We start from the raw sequence: 17,424 nt of genomic DNA, 5'->3' as shown, positions 1-17,424 counted from the left end.
AATGTACTTAATCTTTCATGTGACATAATCGATTTTAGTTCAGATTTTATAAAATTTTCATTTTGAAATTGTTGTGACCAAATATTTCTACAATTTTATGGATAGACATAAAGCTATAAAAATAATATTAAAAAAATTATTTTATTTTTATTTTTATTTTATTTTTATTTTAGATTGAATTAAAAAAATGATGTTAACAGTATAAGTTCAGTTGTTGATAATGATAAGATTTTGATAATTTCTTTTGAGTCTTAATGCTTGAGCTCAAAATTATGCGATGAAAAGACTAAAAGGTGATAATATTGGTCAAAGTGAAGACGACAACCAATTGGATGTTTGTTATTGGTTAGGATTGCAAACGAATTGAGCTCTTCGCGATTTGTCTCGGTTCGGCTCGTTTAGTAAATGAGTCAAATTTGAATTCGAATATTTGGCCCGTTTATTAAACAAGTCGAATTTGAACATGCATAAACTCGGCTCATTAAACTTGACTCGTTTATCTATATTTAAATTGTATAATAAATATATTATTTATACATTATTTATAAATAATAGCATAAATACATTATTTACGTATTAAATAATATTTTTTATTTGAATAATAAAAATAAATAAATAAATCTTATTGAATCGAGCTTGAACTCAATAAACGAATTCGATAAGCAAACGAGTCGGCTCGAGCTAAGCAAAGCTCGGTTCAACTCGTTTGCATCCCTAGTTATCGCTATGCTTATATTGGTAAAGTGGTTATATATATATATAGGGATGATCATTTTTTCCGCCTTGCTCCACACTCGCATCCCCCACCCTGCTCTGCATAGATTTTTCCCATCCTGATTAAGAAGTGGAACGAGGACTAGTTTTGCTTCCCTCGTCCCGTTCCACTCAAACCCCGCCTCGATTAAATTAAATATATTTATATGTATATAATACATATTTTATTTATTTATTTTTCATTATAATAAAATTAAAACACTAAAATATTATACTTAATATTAATTTTTATTCATTTATTTTCTATCTTATATAATATAATTATTATTCGTAATATACTAAATTATTTATAATTTTTATTAATATTTTTATTTTTTAACTTACCAAATTAACCCGCCTCCTGCCCTGCACCAGCCCCGCTTCTGTCACCCCTCGATGTGCCCATCCCAAACCCAACCTGTGACCATCCCTATATAGGCTTGTAAATGGATCGGATTCGGATCGGATCTGTCAAAATCCGAATCTGATCCAATTAAGACAAACCTGAATCCGATCCGAATCCGTTTATCCCATATCCGATTATAGATATCCGAATCCGAATCCGAACCTGAATCCGATGCTTTCAGATATCCGATCCGATATTCCGATCTGATCCATTTATTTATTTATTGAGCTACAGTTTTATTTAAAATGATTTTTTTTTTCATTTTGTGTTTTCTTGATTCAAATTGAGAATAATCGGATCGGTTTATCAAATTATCAGATCGGATCAGATCTTTGCATATTCAATCCGTTTAATAAACGGATTCGGATTACCGGATCGAATTTTTTATAAATGGATTCGAATTTTCGAATCGGATTCAGGTCGGATTCAGATTAAATCCAATCCATTGACAGCTCTATCTCTATATATAGTTATTTTTTTGAAGTTAATTAAAGTAACTGGAGTTTTGTTTTCTATTTTTTATTACTAGTACTATTATTGTTTTTTTTAATTTTTAAAAATCATCTTTGGATCTTCGATAAAGTAAAAGCCAAAAAGGTAGGTTAATTTTTATTTATTTATTTTTACTAAGAGTGAGGTTAGGAGTTCAAAACAAGAAAATGAAAGCCTAATTAGCATGATTTTTTTTTTTTTGAAGAAAGAAAAAGAAGTTTTGTGGGGAATATTACAACTTCTACATGTCTTAACCTTAACTAACCAGTTAATAGCCAGATTTAATCTAATTTAAAGGAAAGGATCTCTACAAAGATAATAGTGGGCTTTACACCCACTTCACAGTAAAAGTCGTAGATGTTTGTGACATGAGTACAACGCATGTCCAAAGACTTTGCGCCCTGAGTGTCCAACCCAAACAACTTGCGTGGAGGTGGGGGTGAAGAACCACTGAATCACCACCCTGGTGGTTTAATTAGCATGAGGTTTGATTTGGTTTTTTTTTTTGTTTTTTTTTTCAAATTAAACACTACAACCAATTCATTTGGGGAAAAATAAAACAAGAAACAAATACGAAATATAACAACATTCGGGTAAATAGTGCACATAATTTACATTTTACATCACACGAGGCACACTCTCAAATTCACAATCAAATAGTTGAGAAAACCTCTTTGATGGGGCTCACAGTACAAAGTTTTCTTCACTTTCCTGGGACAAAGTTTGTGGCATAAGCCCATGCATTGTTGTTAACAGGGTCAGCAAGGTGGTCAGCCAGGTTCTCCAATGGTCCCTTTCCTGTCACAATTGCCTGAACAAAGAACCCAAACATTGAGAACATGGCCAGTCTTCCGTTCTTGATCTCCTTCACCTTGAGCTCTGCAAAAGCCTCTGGATCATCAGCTAGGCCCAATGGATCGAAGCTTCCACCAGGGTAGAGCGGGTCGGTGACCTCCCCGAGCGGTCCACCAGCAATGCGGTAGCCCTCAACAGCACCCATCAAGATAACTTGGCAAGCCCAGATGGCCAGAATGCTTTGGGCATGGATCAAGCTAGGGTTGCCCAAGTAGTCAAGCCCACCCTCACTGAAGATTTGGGCACCGGCCTTGAACCACACAGCCTCGCCGAACTTGACACCGTTGCGGGCCAAAAGCTCGGGGAAGACGCAACCCAAAGCTCCAAGCATGGCCCATCTGCAGTGAATCACCTCGAGCTCACGGTTCTTGGCAAAAGTTTCTGGATCAGCTGAAAGCCCAGCAGTGTCCCAACCATAATCACCAGGGAATTGCCCAGTGAGGTAGGATGGGGGCTCACCGGATAATGGACCCAAATACAAGACTCGGTCTGGACCGTACCACGGGCTTCCAGATGGGACTTGCTTGCCGGTCTTCCTCATACTGATCCTTCCACCACCAAGAACCTCCGGGGCAATTTTCACAGCCTTTCCGGCGAAAGATGGTGAAGACAGAGCCATGGTAGACGCAGCCATTTCTGAGAGGTGAAATGAAAACTATTGAAAGAACAGTAGTAGTTCAAGAAACAGCTGCAAATAAAAGGGTGGTTGTTGGCTTGAGTTTCATGGGATACATGCTTATGTATTAATATTACTCGAATTGCCAAAGGGTCCTTATCTTTGGAGATCTTTATTTCCATTTCTATTGGTTGATGACATTTTTGGAGCTTGATATTGCATACCCATGTGGCATTCTGTGAACCACTCACCGTAATTGATTTTTTTTTTGATGCATAATGTATCAAGAATCTCGTGCATTGTTATGAGCTCTTTCCATCTCCCAATCACTGGTTGCCACTTGTAACGTCAGATTGTATGGTTATCTTCATGGAGAAAAGTATACCAAGATAATGCATGGCCCTGGCAGCACCCATCACCGTAGGGTGCAACTCGGCACCAAGGATCCTCTAGAGTGAAATTTTCCTAAAGTTTCCTAAAGTGCTACAGTGTATGGTTGAGATTTATTGGCAAGTCACATCAGAAAAATTGATGTGACTTGCCAGTAAATCTCAACCATACACTGTAGCACTTTAGGAAACTTTAGGAAAAAATCACTCTAGAGGATCTTTGCTCGCAACTCGGGGGATTGAAAGGTTATTCAAACTTAGTTTAAATTGTACTAAGACTTGTTTAGATTTGAATTATAATTTGAGATTGTTTGTTTAAGTCTGATTCGAATTAAATTTGAGTAGTCCGAATTATACATGAATTTCAATTTGTTTTTTCTTTTTTAGCTAATTTTTTTATTATTAAAATTAAACTCTATTTTCATTTTTCTTAAATAAAATCATTAATAATATCAAAATAAATAATTTATATAATGTAAGAGAAATGCCTTTATGGTAATCTGTACAATTTATAAGTGAGAATTTTGTGTTTCTTATATATATAATATATTTTCAATATGATTTAATAATCTAAATTATTTTAATATTATGTAATGGCTAATAATTTATATGTATATTTAATATTTTTATATATCTATATATGCATAATTTGGATTTCGGGTTATTTGGATTGTCTGATGTCTTTTACCCAAACCTGCTCAATTTAATTCAAACTTTTGAATTTTTATCCAAACTCGTATTAAATTCAAAAATATATTATCAAATTACTCTGATTGAACATGCCCAAATTAGCCGATCAAAAAAAAAAAAAAAACATGCCCAAATTACACTCCCCAGCGAGTATGATGAGTCTTGCTGCCAAGTAAAATGTATATACGACCATAGAGTGGTGTGGAATGCTTTGTCCATTAGATAGATACATATAATACAAAAATGCTTGTGATCTCAGAGTTGGAGACTCTCATGATCCCCAAAATGATATAAATTAATCATGTATTTTTATTGTCTTTTTTGTTTTGTTTTTTTTTCCTTCCTGAACCAATCACAGATAAGTAAAAATTGTAAAAGTTATATTTTTTAAAAGTCTGTAACATTGTTACATATAATATATATCTCCTCCAATCAAGGTTGTTAAAATCGGGATCCTAAGTAAGATCGGTGAGAGGGTCTGGTAGATCGGATCGAGGATCGCAAGATCCTACTTTCTATTAAAAAAAAAAGATAAAGATAAAAATTAAAATTAAAATGATACATATTAAAAATAAGGTGAAAAATCATAAAATCTACAATCCTACTTGCGATCCTACCTACGATCATATACGATCTCATACGATCCTACACGATCCTACTTGCGATCCTGTTGTAACATCGATCCTACAACGATCTGGATCGTTTTGACAAAGTAAGATCGTAGGATCGTACAATCCTACGATCCGGATCGCGATTTTAACAACTATGCCTCCAATATAGTTATTGAATTTTGTGCTTCATAGTCAGTCAATTCTGGTGGATGATACTTTACTATGGCCTCCTGTTAGGTGAGCCACTGATTACCAAAAATCTAATTAATATCTCCCCTGTTCTGGTGAGCGAAAGAGAAGTATGTTTTACTTCTACAGCACCCCAGTTATATTTTGCATAGGAAAGGGATGTACTTGTGCACACAATAATTTTGGGTCTTTCAATAACAAATAAGAAAAAGACACATAAAAAAAATTGATTTTATTTATTCCTCGTTTGGAAAGAAATTATTATAGTAACTTTTTAATTTTTTATAAAAAGGTAAACAAATAAATAGATAAAGTGGCGTGATAACTTATAATAATTTTTTGACTAAAATATTTAATTTTCAAACAAGAACAAGAAGAATAATTGCTATTATTTGATACTCTTAAACTTTTGTATTGAAGGGCTTCTTGAACTTGACAAATATGTAATTTTGGATTTGAAATGTGTTGGAAATTGGATCAGGTTTATAACTCATACCCGATTGGGTAATTCATGATAGCATGACCCAAGATTAATGAGGAGAGACCCAATCAAAGTGGATTTGGATTAACTTATCTTGGAGATAAGTGTGAGTAACCAACTATCTTGTCTGTTGAGGAGATAGTGTTGTGGGTGGTTATAACACTATCATATAATATAAGTATTATATGGTGAGAGATAATTTTACGTGTATCTGATCTGTCTCCTAGAGTATTCTCTATTTTTTTTTCTCTCTCCACATAAATACAAAACCATGTCTTCCTACTGTGAAGAGTGTGGGGCCATTTCCCTAAATAAGCTAAATTATCAATTCAATTCCCAAACTAAGCCTAGTTTTGAAAGAATTCCCAAAATAGGCTAAAACGTGGTTCACAATCACGCATTTAACGTCGGTGTGCCTGTCCCGCGTGAAAATTGGAAAGTCCTAAAAGCGTAACCACACTTTTAATTAAAAAAACGTTGTTCCTAATCATGCTTTTAAATAAAAAAAAATTTCTTCAAAAGACGTAATTTCTAACCACGCTTTTAAAGAATTTTTTTTTTCTTAAAAAACGTAATTTCTAACCACACTTTTAAACAAAACTGTGTTGTAAAGAAAGCGTGGTTAGAAACCACGCTTTCAATACTCATAGACCACGCACTCACAAACCACACCACGCACTCTCTCTCCCTCTCTCTCTGACACATCACTCACACACAACACACACTCACACTCACGCTCACATTAAAATAAAAATAAATAAATTTTAAAAATTAAATAAATGAATGATATTTAAAAATAAATAAATTTTACGAATTAAATCCTAAATCTTAAAATAAAAAAAATAAATTTTATCCCTAAACACTAAGGTAGCGTTTGATAACGCTTACATTTTTGGTTTATCTTTACAAAAATTTTATAAACTTATTTTTGTTTATTTTTAGAAAAACATAAATTACAAACGCGTTTGGTTTGAACAAAATATTTAAAAAAAATTTAAAACATAAACTACAAAATATGTTTGTTCAGGCTTAAAATATTTATATTTATATTTATTATTTATGACAATGGGATCACACATATTACAATTGAAAAAAAAACTAATAAAAAAAATAATTGAAAAAAATATATTTCAAATAATTTTTTTAAAGAAAAACATAAATTACAAATAATTTTTTTTTTCAATTAATTTTTTTTCAATTATTTGAAATATTTTTTTTCCAATTAAATTATTTGAAAAAAAAATAATTGAAAAAAAATTAATTGGAAATAAATTTAATTGAAAAAAAAATAATTGAAAAATATATATATTTGAAAAAAAAATTAATTGAAAAAAAAATATTTGAAAAAAATTGAAAAAAAATTTAACTAAAAAAAATAATTGAAAAAAAATTAATAGGAAAAAAATTTAATTGGAAAAAAATATAATTCAAAATTTTTTTTTTCAAATAATTTAAATGGAAAAAAATATATTTCAAATAATTGAAAAAAATTATTTCAAAATAAATTATTTGAAATATATTTTTTTCCAATTAAATTTTTTTCAATTATTTTTTTTATTAGTTTTTTTTCAATTGTAATATGTGTAATCCCATTGTCATAAATAATAAATATAAATATAAATATTTTAAGCTTGAACAAACATATTTTGTAATTTATGTTTTAAATTTTTTTTAAATATTTTATTCAAAACAAACGCGTTTGTAATTTATGTTTTTCTAAAAATAAACAAAAATCAGTTTATAAAATTTTTGTAAAGATAAACAAAAAACGTAAACGTTATCAAACGCTACCTTAGTATTTAGAGATAAAATTTATTAATTTTTATTTTAGGATTTAGGATTTGATTCGTAAAATTTATTTATTTTCAAACATTATTTATTTATTTAATTTTTAAAATTTATTTATTTTTATTCTGATGTGAGTGTGAGTGTGTGTTGTGTGTGAGTAATGTGTCAGAGAGAGAGAGAGAGAGAGTGGAGCAAGGATCCTCTAGAGTTTTTTTTTATAAAGTTTCCTAGAGTGGTGCATTGTGTGGTTGAGATTTAATGACCAGTCACATCAATTTTTCAGCATTAAATCTCAACTACACAATACACCCACTTTAGGAAACTTTAGAAAAAAAATACTCTAGAGGATCCTTGGTGGAGAGGGGGAGTGTGTGGTGTGGTTTGTGAGTGCGTGGTCTGTGAGTAACCACGCTTTCTTTGTAACACAGTTTTGCTTAAAAACGTGGTTAGAAATTACGTTTTTTGAAGGAAAAAAAATTCCTTTAAAAGCGTGGTTAGAAACCACGTTTTTTGAAGAAATTTTTTTTATTTAAAAGTGTGATTAGGAACAACGTTTTCTTAATTTAAAACGTGGTTTGTAACCACGGTTTTAAGACTTCCCAATTTTCACGCGGGACAGGCACACAGACGTTGAAAGCGTGGTTGTGAGCCACGTTTTAGCCTATTTTGGGAATTCTTTCAAAATTAGGCTTAGTTTGGGAATTGAATTAATAATTTGGCTTATTCAAGGAAATGGCCCAAGAGTGTGAGCATAAAAGGTATGTCTGAATCCATTTAATTCCGCTATGTATTATTTTTTTATTTTTTCTACATTGGTATTAAAGCTGTTGTTGGGTGTTTTCATATTATTTGTGTATGAATATATGTATAGATATGATTTGTGCACAAAAGTTAATGTTTCTCAAATCATCTCTAATCGTCTTAAATTTTTTATATGTTGTAGTCCATATATATAGAGTATATCTGCAAAGGTTTGAAAAAAATCAGATAGTTATATTTTGAGAAAAATGGAGATTCATATTTAATTTTCGTAACTTTAATTGCATGCTGGTTTTACATACTTTGTTTTTATATTGTGAAAATTATAAATTTAGAATCCTTATTTCGAAACCTTAGGAACAATATATTATGGACCTAATTTCAATTTAATGTTGAGGAGAAAACTTAAACCCTAGTTTTCACACGTGCTGATGATGTCATCGTCACACATGGAAGTCCAGAAGCTGACGTAAGCGTTGTTGGTAGATGTGATGGGCAAGGGCCTTGTTTGGATTTCTTGAAATTCAAAACTATGTTAATTGGTTGTGGAATATTCGTTATAATTCTAATTGAAGCATGATTTATACAGTTGAATTTGTAATTTATATTTCTACAATATGTTATAGTTTCAAAATTTTTTTGAAAAATAAAATATTTTTCATTAATGAATAATTCAATATTTTTTCATTAAATTACTCTTGGGGAAGCATGACTTGGATTCTGAACTTAAACTTTTTACAGTAGACTACTGTTATATAATCTTATTTATTGGCACATTTTTTTGCATATTTTTTAGGTTCTATAATATTTATTTCTGATTTTCTATGTAATTATTAATTACTTGTAATTCTAGAAAATTTCAGAAATTATAGAAATATGTCATGACATTATTTAAATATCGTATACAACATGTTAACTTTTTACAGTAGACTACTGTTATATAATCTTATTTATTGGCACATTTTTTTGCATATTTTTTAGGTTCTATAATATTTATTTCTGATTTTCTATGTAATTATTAATTACTTGTAATTCTAGAAAATTTCAGAAATTATAGAAATATGTCATGACATTATTTAAATATCGTATACAACATGTTAAGTTCTTTTAAATGATTATAACTTGTAGTATGTTGTTATTTTAAATATCATGATTTTATTTATATTGGTGAATTTTAATTTCACAATTAAATATTCTAGCATGTTTTCTTTTATGAATTACATTGAGATGTTATCATGTGGCACTACAGGAAATGCCACTTTTGGCGACCAAAATATTGGTCTCCAAAAGCCCCATTTTTGGTCGCCGAAACAAATTAGCGACTAATATTTTTTGTCGCCAAAGTCGTCGCCTATAGCCTGTCGGCGATAGTATTGGCGACTAAACTATTTTTGGTCGCTGAAAGTGAATGTTTTGGCTACTAAACTCTAGTTAGTCGGCAAAGGTTATCTTTTGGCGACTAAAAAATTAGTCGCCAAAAGTGAACATTCGGCTACCAAACTCTAAGTAGTCGGGAAAGGGTATATTTTGGCGACTAAATATTTTGTCGCCAAAAGTGTTCAAATAAAATAAATTAAATTTTCAGCTACTAAAACTTTTTGTCGGGAATAAGTTTTAGTCACAACATTACTACATTTAGGGACTAAAGAATTTAGTCGCCAAAAATATTATTTTTCATTTTATTAATCTTTTGGCTACTAACCATTTGGTAGCCGAAAGTCTTCATTTATTTTTAGCTACTAAATTTTTAGTCACCAAAAATCTTTGGATTCTTTATGGCTACCAAATATTTAGTCACTAAAAATATTGATTTCCTTTTTGGCTACCAATTGGTTAGTCACTAACAAATTCACTTCTTTTTTTTTTCGCTACTAAACATTTAATTGCCAAAAACTTTATTTAGTGTTTTTTTTTATTATAATTAATTTCTTCACAACCTGTATTTATTTCGTGCAACCTGCACCCTATATTTAAACAATAATTATACATATATCTATTTCTATTTCGTTTCAACAATACAAAAATTTGATCAATTAACATCAAATTCTATACAAATCAAATACAATCCATCCCAAAATATTAATTTCATACAAACACAAAATCATACAAAAAAGATGTCCTCTGTACAAAAAATTATACATCAAATGTCATTTACAGAATATTTTGAAGGTGTAAACATGATGGGAAAATTAAATTTATTTATTAAAGCACTTGCTTAATTTAACAATGAAGCCATTAATCTAAAGGCTTCTCATCCTTCAAGCTTGCTTCATATAGTTTGGTACCTTTCTTTCTGAAGACACCAACTGCAAAATAATAATCAACCTCCCAATCAGCGGAAGCATTTAGCAAATAAGTATAGATAATTAAACAACTTAAATAGAAAGATAATTAAATTGATGATTGGAAAGCTCTTGGAACGAGTGGATCAAAATTTCCAAGTAATATCAACAATTTTTTTTTTTTTGCTAGAACGAGATCCGCAAAGGCAAAAAGAAGATAAAAAATGAGAGATCCTGAGGTCAAATCCAAAATTTAATTCTTCTCAAGTTTGCAGTTACTTACATTTTTACTGATCCATAGATTTTCACTTCCATTACAAGTTAAATCATGAGTTATTAGAACTTGACAGGGAATGAGAATAGTGCCAGAGAAAAGGATCTATGCACTTCAAATTTGAGACTAGTGTTAAAATTTCTTCCCATAACATCTTACACCAAGTTCTTCCCATAAAATGTCTTAACATAACATCTTCAATTGTCCTATATTTGTTAGTTATTTCGTCTTTATTATTTTGGAAACAGTACACATCGCAGTGTAGTCAAAAGATTCACCAATTTGAGCTGTAAATTTCTAGTTAATGCCAGCTACACCATCTAACAACATACCTCTCCAGCATAATGGCAAATACCAAAAGCTCCACCTCTTTCTCCTTTAAAGCAAGGATTACCACTCAAGTGTTGCTTAAGCTTATTAGCAAAGGTCAAATCAGTGGCCTTGGGGAAATTTGAATCTTCATCCAACAAAGATATTAGCCCTATAGGTTTCTGCAAAATGCATAGCAGTGAAGCCATTAACACACAATCTACCACACATGAAGGAGTGAATTTAAATATGAAAACCTATAATTAGGTTTCATATAACATGGTATGATAAAAAAGATGAGAACTTGGTGTATAATTATGCTTAGGAAGCAATATATTCAATCTTTTATTTTCTTTACAACTTCAGTTTATAAGAAACAATATTACAATAAGAACATGGTTTGAATTATGCATGAAAGGCTAACAAAAATAGTCAGAGACCTAGGACGACCTATGTGGTATGGCATCATATGTATATGAAATATAGTCCAATGCTCACATAGATCAGCACAAGGAACTCTGAAAAACTCGACAATGAACATGTGAGTGTGTGTGCGTGTGTGTGTTTGTGTTAAAAACAGAACTACCTTCTCAAAGAGATCCAAACACTCTTGGTTGTCTTCAAAATCTACTTTTGTCCAATCAATTCCATCTAATTCATACTCCTAAAAACAAAATAAACAAGTTGCAACATTAATATACTGAGACATTCAGTTGTCCTCATCCAAACACTGTTAATAACAGATGCAATTAAATTGGAACCTTTATTTATTAAGGTCATTAATCACAGATGCAAATGAAAGACAGGGGAAAAGAAATTAAGGAAAACCTGAACAGATGCAAATGAACTACAAATAATAATAATAACAATAATTGACTAACCATGAAAGAGATTATACAAAGCAATTCAAAATAACTATACCAATGCCATGACCCATGAGCATAACAATTCAGCGAAGTAAATACATTTCAAAATAATGCAAATAACCATGGAGGCATAGCAACATAATGACAATCATAAATGCAAAAAATCCAAGAATATATGGAAACCTAAAAGCATACTCTAAAAACATTAATTAAAACAAAAGACCAAGTTTGAAGCCATGCTCTCTCTCTCTCTCAATTAATCTATAACTAAGCTTGTTTAGTGTCCCAAATATTTGACATGATCTAATGGACTGACTCTAGTCTGGAAGGTTTGATGTCAAATCATACTAACACTATGTAAAGTTGATTTGCAATTAAGATGAATTCTTCTTTGAGGCATTTCATCAAACACCCTGTTCACCAAGGTTATTATATAAGAGCAACACAATAGATAAATATATATACCTGTCCACCAAGGATAATGGTCCATGTAACACAGGTGCAATGGAAAGGAAAGAAATAATATGTCAGGTAGTTCAAGTTAAAGCACTCCAAGGACCTCCATTTCAGAGCCAAAGCACTCAAACTCCCAAAACTGTTTACAATTTTAGTGAAGTTTATACCTATTAATCACGAATTGAATGTTGACTAATCATATTCTATAACGAATATACTTGAGAAATAAAGAAATAAAATTTCAAATCCATTGGGCGTTGACTAATAACGAATATATTCTATAACGAATATATTCTATAACGAATTGAATGTTGACTAATCATATTCTATAACAAATATCATAGGGTTGTGTGTGTGTGTGTGTATGTGTGTGTGTGTGTGTGTGTGTGTGTGTGTGAGAGAGAGAGAGAGAGAGAGAGAGAGAGAGAGAGACCGATTGGGCGTTATGGTTACAGTGCCATTATGCTGTAGTATTCCTATCAAAAAAGGCATAGTTCCTACATATACTCCCCAAAAAATACTAAATGTAATACTGAAATTGATGTTGAACTGAGCATTCCCATAGTGAGCAGTTTAACAATCATCATAATATTGGCATGTTAAAATTTTCAATGTATTAAACAAAATGATACGCTAAGACTTAACCACAACCAACCCCAACCACACTATCCCCATCCCACCAATACCTCTTCTTCCCTCACCAAGGCAGAGTTCTCATCCATAAGGCAGGGTAGAACCTCCATAGTTTAAACCTTGGTACTGAAACAAGCAGATTACATGAAACTCTTCTACAACTAAAATCTATATTGATTACATCTTCATGTCAATGACTAGCCATTGCGAAAATTAATGAAAAGAATAGAGCACACATGCATGTACCATACATAGAAAGAAAGAGAAAGAAAGCAACTTTCACTTACTTTTCACAAGCACCCTTCCTAAACTTTTCAGCCTGACAAATTTTTGCACCTCTGTCACACCACCTCTGTCACACCCTTCCTAAATGTAAATTTAACAATTCAAATTAAAAAAAAAGGAAAAAAAAAAAAACACTAACAAAATTAATGTCCCCTATTTATTGTGTTTTCAACATTATAAATTGAATGAATCAAGATATGAACAAGATATATACGATATTGAATGAATCAACACTATATATATATATATATATAGAGCAGTACCAGTATATATGTATATAGAAAGAACAAAGAGAGAGTGAAATTTCTACCTTGGCCCCTCCTAAGTATAATTTCTAATTCCACCCTTGATTCTGCCCTATGCGAAGATATAGATGGAGTGTGGTAACTCTTCAATTCAATTCAGGTGCTCACAAGTTGTCATGACTTAAATTTTAAAATGTTAAGTGAAATCTAATTAACCTAAGCTTTAATTTTTTTATTATTAAAAACTCTAATTTTCATTCTTATTCATTTAATTCCATTACTAGAGTCAAATGTCAACTGAGGTAATATTTTATAACCTAATTCAATACTAAAAATTAAATGCATTAAGTAAAAATCAAATAAATCCATTTGATAAAATATGAAAGATTATTAGTTCGACCGAAAAGTTAAAGGTTAAGTTGGCAGAAAAGTCTTTCCAGATTAACCCAAGAAACTTGACAAAATCAATTGGATGACATAACACAAATAAGTTTCTTAACACTATGTATCTTGGATTTGTTAAGGGAAAAAAATGAAACAAAATTACTTATACCCAATTTCTTCTTTTTTTATATAAGGGGTACCTAGGCATAAAATTTAAAAAAAAAAAAAGGATTTTCAAACAAATGCTTATTCAATTTCTTGTAATTTTCTCAGCCACCCAAACAAAAGTAAGAAATTAGCTTCTCTCATTTCATTTCCTTTTCCTTTCTTTTCCCCTTACTTTTCCTTCCCCTTATAACAAATTCAAGATCCAAGTTTTTAGCAAAAGGAAAGCCACCAAAACTACAATTCATCATTATAACAAATGCACAATTATTCAATCACTCTAATTGCATAAAACAAATGAGCCAAAACCCCCCAATAATCTACTTCCCCAAGCGCCCCCCCCAACCACCCACCCACACACACACACACACACACACAAAAGCAAATTCAATACATTATCATCAAGAAGCCTAAACATGAATTCAAAACTGAAATAACCCTGTAAAACTCAACATAATCAAATACCACTTTAGTCTACAATTAAGAAACAAGCAAACCCACAAATAAAATACCTTCTTCATCCGTGTCTTGACCTCGAATTTCCGAGCTTTGTTGTAGACACGCCTCTTCTCTGCTTGACGAGCTCTCTTCGCAGCCGAATCGGCCTTCTTATTCGGAGCAGCCTCGCAAATAATCGAGTGACGAGTCGGCCTCACAACAGGGCTCATCGAAATCAAACCTGAAAATATTACCAAAAAACAATTTTTTAAAACTATTTAAGAACAAGGGTTTTATGATTTGAGCTGAGAAAAGGCAAATACAGAGAAATGGGTTTTTGAGTAGTACCTGTGGAGAAGACATTGTGAGAAGTGGTGGAAGAGAAGCTTAGAGACCTGAGTGATGAAGTGGGTTTGGGGTGAGTAGAAGAATAAGGGTAATTGAGGGATAGGGTAATTGACGACGCTGCTCCGACCCTGCTCGCCGTCGATCGCGATAGAGAGAGAGAGAGAGAGAGAGAGAGAGAGAGAGAGAGAGAGGGGTGGGTAAGTAGAGATTGGGGATTTTTGGGTTTGAGATTAGGGATTTTTTTGGCGGGAATGGGAAAAAGAGGAGGGAGGGTAGGGAGCGGGAATGGGAAAAAAAAGAGGAGGAATAAAAAAAATTTTTTTTTTTTTAGTCACAAATGAAATTAAAATAATAAAATAATGTCGTTTATTTATTTATTTATTTATTTTGCTGCGGGGGTTGACATCGTCAAAAAATTTTATTTTTTGTTAAAATATATATATATTTTTGTAGTTAATAAATTTTGTTAAAAAAATTCCTTTTTTTTTTAGTTACTAAGATTGCAAATTTATTTGTTTCATTTTTATTTTAATGAAAAAAAATATTATTATTTTTATTTGGTAGAAGTAGGGGTAATATTTTAATGAAAAATATTTTTCACTAAAATAAAATTTAATTTTCTGTAGTTAATGAAAAATATTTTTCTGAGGCCTATTTTTTTTGGTTACTAAAAATCATGAACTAATTTTTTGTGGTAGAGGAAATGGAGCGGCAGTAGTAGTGAAGATGGTGGATAAGAGATGATGGTGGTGGTGATGGGGATGGCGAAAGAGATTAGTGGTGAAGTTGTGGTAGTGGTAGTGTAAATGGAGTGGCAGGGGTGAAAGAGAGGTAATGGTAGTAGTAGTGGTAGTGGTGGTAGTGGAGTGGTGGTGATGATAGTAGTAATAGTAGTCGTAGAGGTGAAGTGGCGATAGTGGAAGTAGTGGTGGGGGTGGAATGGCGTTTGTAGTAGTGGTGAAGGTGGTAGTGGAGATGGATGGTGAGAGAGAGAAATGGGTAAGAGACAGATAGAGGAGAGAGAGAGAGAGAGAGAGAGAGAGAGAGAGAGAGAGAGAGTGATGAGCGAGAGACAAAGTGGTCGCTAAAAGTGCATTTTCTTGTAGTGGATCGATAAATCAAGAGGGGGCTCAGTAAATAGAGAGGATGAGAGTGAGAGAGTGAGCAACGCAAACACAGTGGGAGAGAGAGAGAGAGAAAGAAAGAGATAGAGAGTGAGAGTGAGAGACAGAAAAGAGACATAGAGAGAAGAGAGATGGACGAGAGAGACAGAGAGATAGAGAGAAGAGAGATGAGCGAGAGAGACATAAAGAGAATAGAGATGAACGAGAGAGACAGAGAAAGATGAGAGATGGGCGAGAGAGATAAAGAGAATAGAGATGAGCGAAAGAGACAGAGAGAGAAAAGAGATGAGAGAAGAGATAGATGAGTGAGAGAGAGAGGCAGATAGACAGACAGACAGAAAGAGAAGAGTGATGAGTGAGAGAGAGAAAGAGAAGAGAGAAAGAAAGATGAAAAAATGAATGAAAAGATATAGACAGAGAGAGAGAGAGAGAGCAAAAAGAGATAGACGAGAGAGAGACAGAGAGAGATGAGCGAGAGAGATAAAGAGAAGAAAGACAGAGAGAGAAGAGAGATGAGAGAGATAAAGAGAAGAAAGATGGACGAGAGACACAGAGAGAGAGAGAGACAGAGATAGAGAGACAGAGACAGACAGACAGACAGAGAAGAGTGATGAGTAATGAGTGAGAGAGAGAAAGAGAAGAGAGACAGAGACATAGAGAGAAAGAAAGAGACAGACAGACAAAAAAGAGTGATGAGTGAGAAAGAGAGAGACAAGAGAGACAGAGACACATAGAGAAAGAGAGAGACAGACAGACAGAGAAGAGTTATGAGTAAGAGAGAGAAAGAGAAGAGAGACAGAGACAGAGACAGAGACAGAGAGATAGAAAGATGAAAAAATTGGTGAAAAGAGAAATGTTCGAAAGAGTAAAACAACGTCGTTTTTATTTTTTTATTTATTTTTTGTAACAGAAAAATACCGTTGCATTTATTTAAACCATTTTATGACCATATATATATGAAGCTGTCTTAAAGCCACAATATATATATATATATATATATATATATATTTTTGGCAACGATACGTATTACAATCGCAAAAAAATCTTTTTTTTTTTTTTGCGACTGCAGTTGGTACGGTCGCAAATACCCTTTTTTTTTTGCGATAGCAATTTCTGCCGTCGCAAATACCCTATTTTTTGCGACGAAAGTCACATTTTTTGGCGATGGCAAGTTGTGCCGTCTCAAAAAGTCACATTTTTTGAGACGGAAAGTTGTGCCGTCGCAAAAAGTCATTTCTTGCGACGACAAATGTGCCGTCGCAAAAAGTTCCGTCTCATAAGCCCACTTTTCTTGTAGTGAGAGAGTGAGAAAGAGAGAGAGAGAGAGTCAGAGAGTGAGAGACAGAAAAATGAAATCTGAAATCTGTCCTAATATTTGTCCTAAAATTATAAATTATAAATATTAAAAATATTAAATTATCTTAAATATTTGTCCTAATATTTTTTTTACTGAAAAATATTATAATATATTTTAAAATTTTATATTCTTATATTCTTATATTATATATATATATATATATATATATATATATATATATATATATATAAAATAAGAAAGAAAAGAAAGAAAGAAAATTTAAAAAAAA

General features: G+C 31.9%; 1 protein-coding gene and 1 long non-coding RNA gene across 2 annotated transcripts; both read right to left on the bottom strand.

The window, feature by feature from the left end:
* Nucleotides 1-2,222: 2,222 nt before the first annotated feature.
* Nucleotides 2,223-3,239, bottom strand: LOC114270379 (chlorophyll a-b binding protein 40, chloroplastic). The gene has a single exon (XM_028211850.2). The coding sequence runs from the start codon at nucleotides 3,138-3,140 to the stop codon at nucleotides 2,355-2,357; it is 786 nt and encodes a 261-aa protein (XP_028067651.1). The 5' UTR covers nucleotides 3,141-3,239; the 3' UTR covers nucleotides 2,223-2,354.
* Nucleotides 3,240-10,697: 7,458 nt separating this feature from the next.
* On the bottom strand, nucleotides 10,698-13,232 carry LOC145799151 (uncharacterized). Its single transcript, XR_014341163.1, has 3 exons — nucleotides 13,137-13,232; nucleotides 11,481-11,558; nucleotides 10,698-11,076 (listed from the first exon to the last, which is right to left on the bottom strand). It is a non-coding gene; the product is annotated as an uncharacterized LOC145799151 (long non-coding RNA).
* Between the last annotated feature and the right edge of the window lie 4,192 nt (nucleotides 13,233-17,424).

Source organism: Camellia sinensis, chromosome 9 (genome assembly GCF_055761805.1).
Source record: "Camellia sinensis isolate YWXY chromosome 9, ASM5576180v1, whole genome shotgun sequence".
NCBI classification, from domain to species: domain Eukaryota; kingdom Viridiplantae; phylum Streptophyta; class Magnoliopsida; order Ericales; family Theaceae; genus Camellia; species Camellia sinensis.
Note: the sequence above shows the minus strand (reverse complement) of the source record. Positions and strands in the feature narration are given on the sequence as shown.

What these genes read in the sequence shown, in the direction of transcription:
- LOC114270379 (XM_028211850.2), bottom strand. Translation starts at nt 3,140, where the DNA reads ATGGCTGCGTCTACCATGGCTCTGTCTTCACCATCTTTCGCCGGAAAG.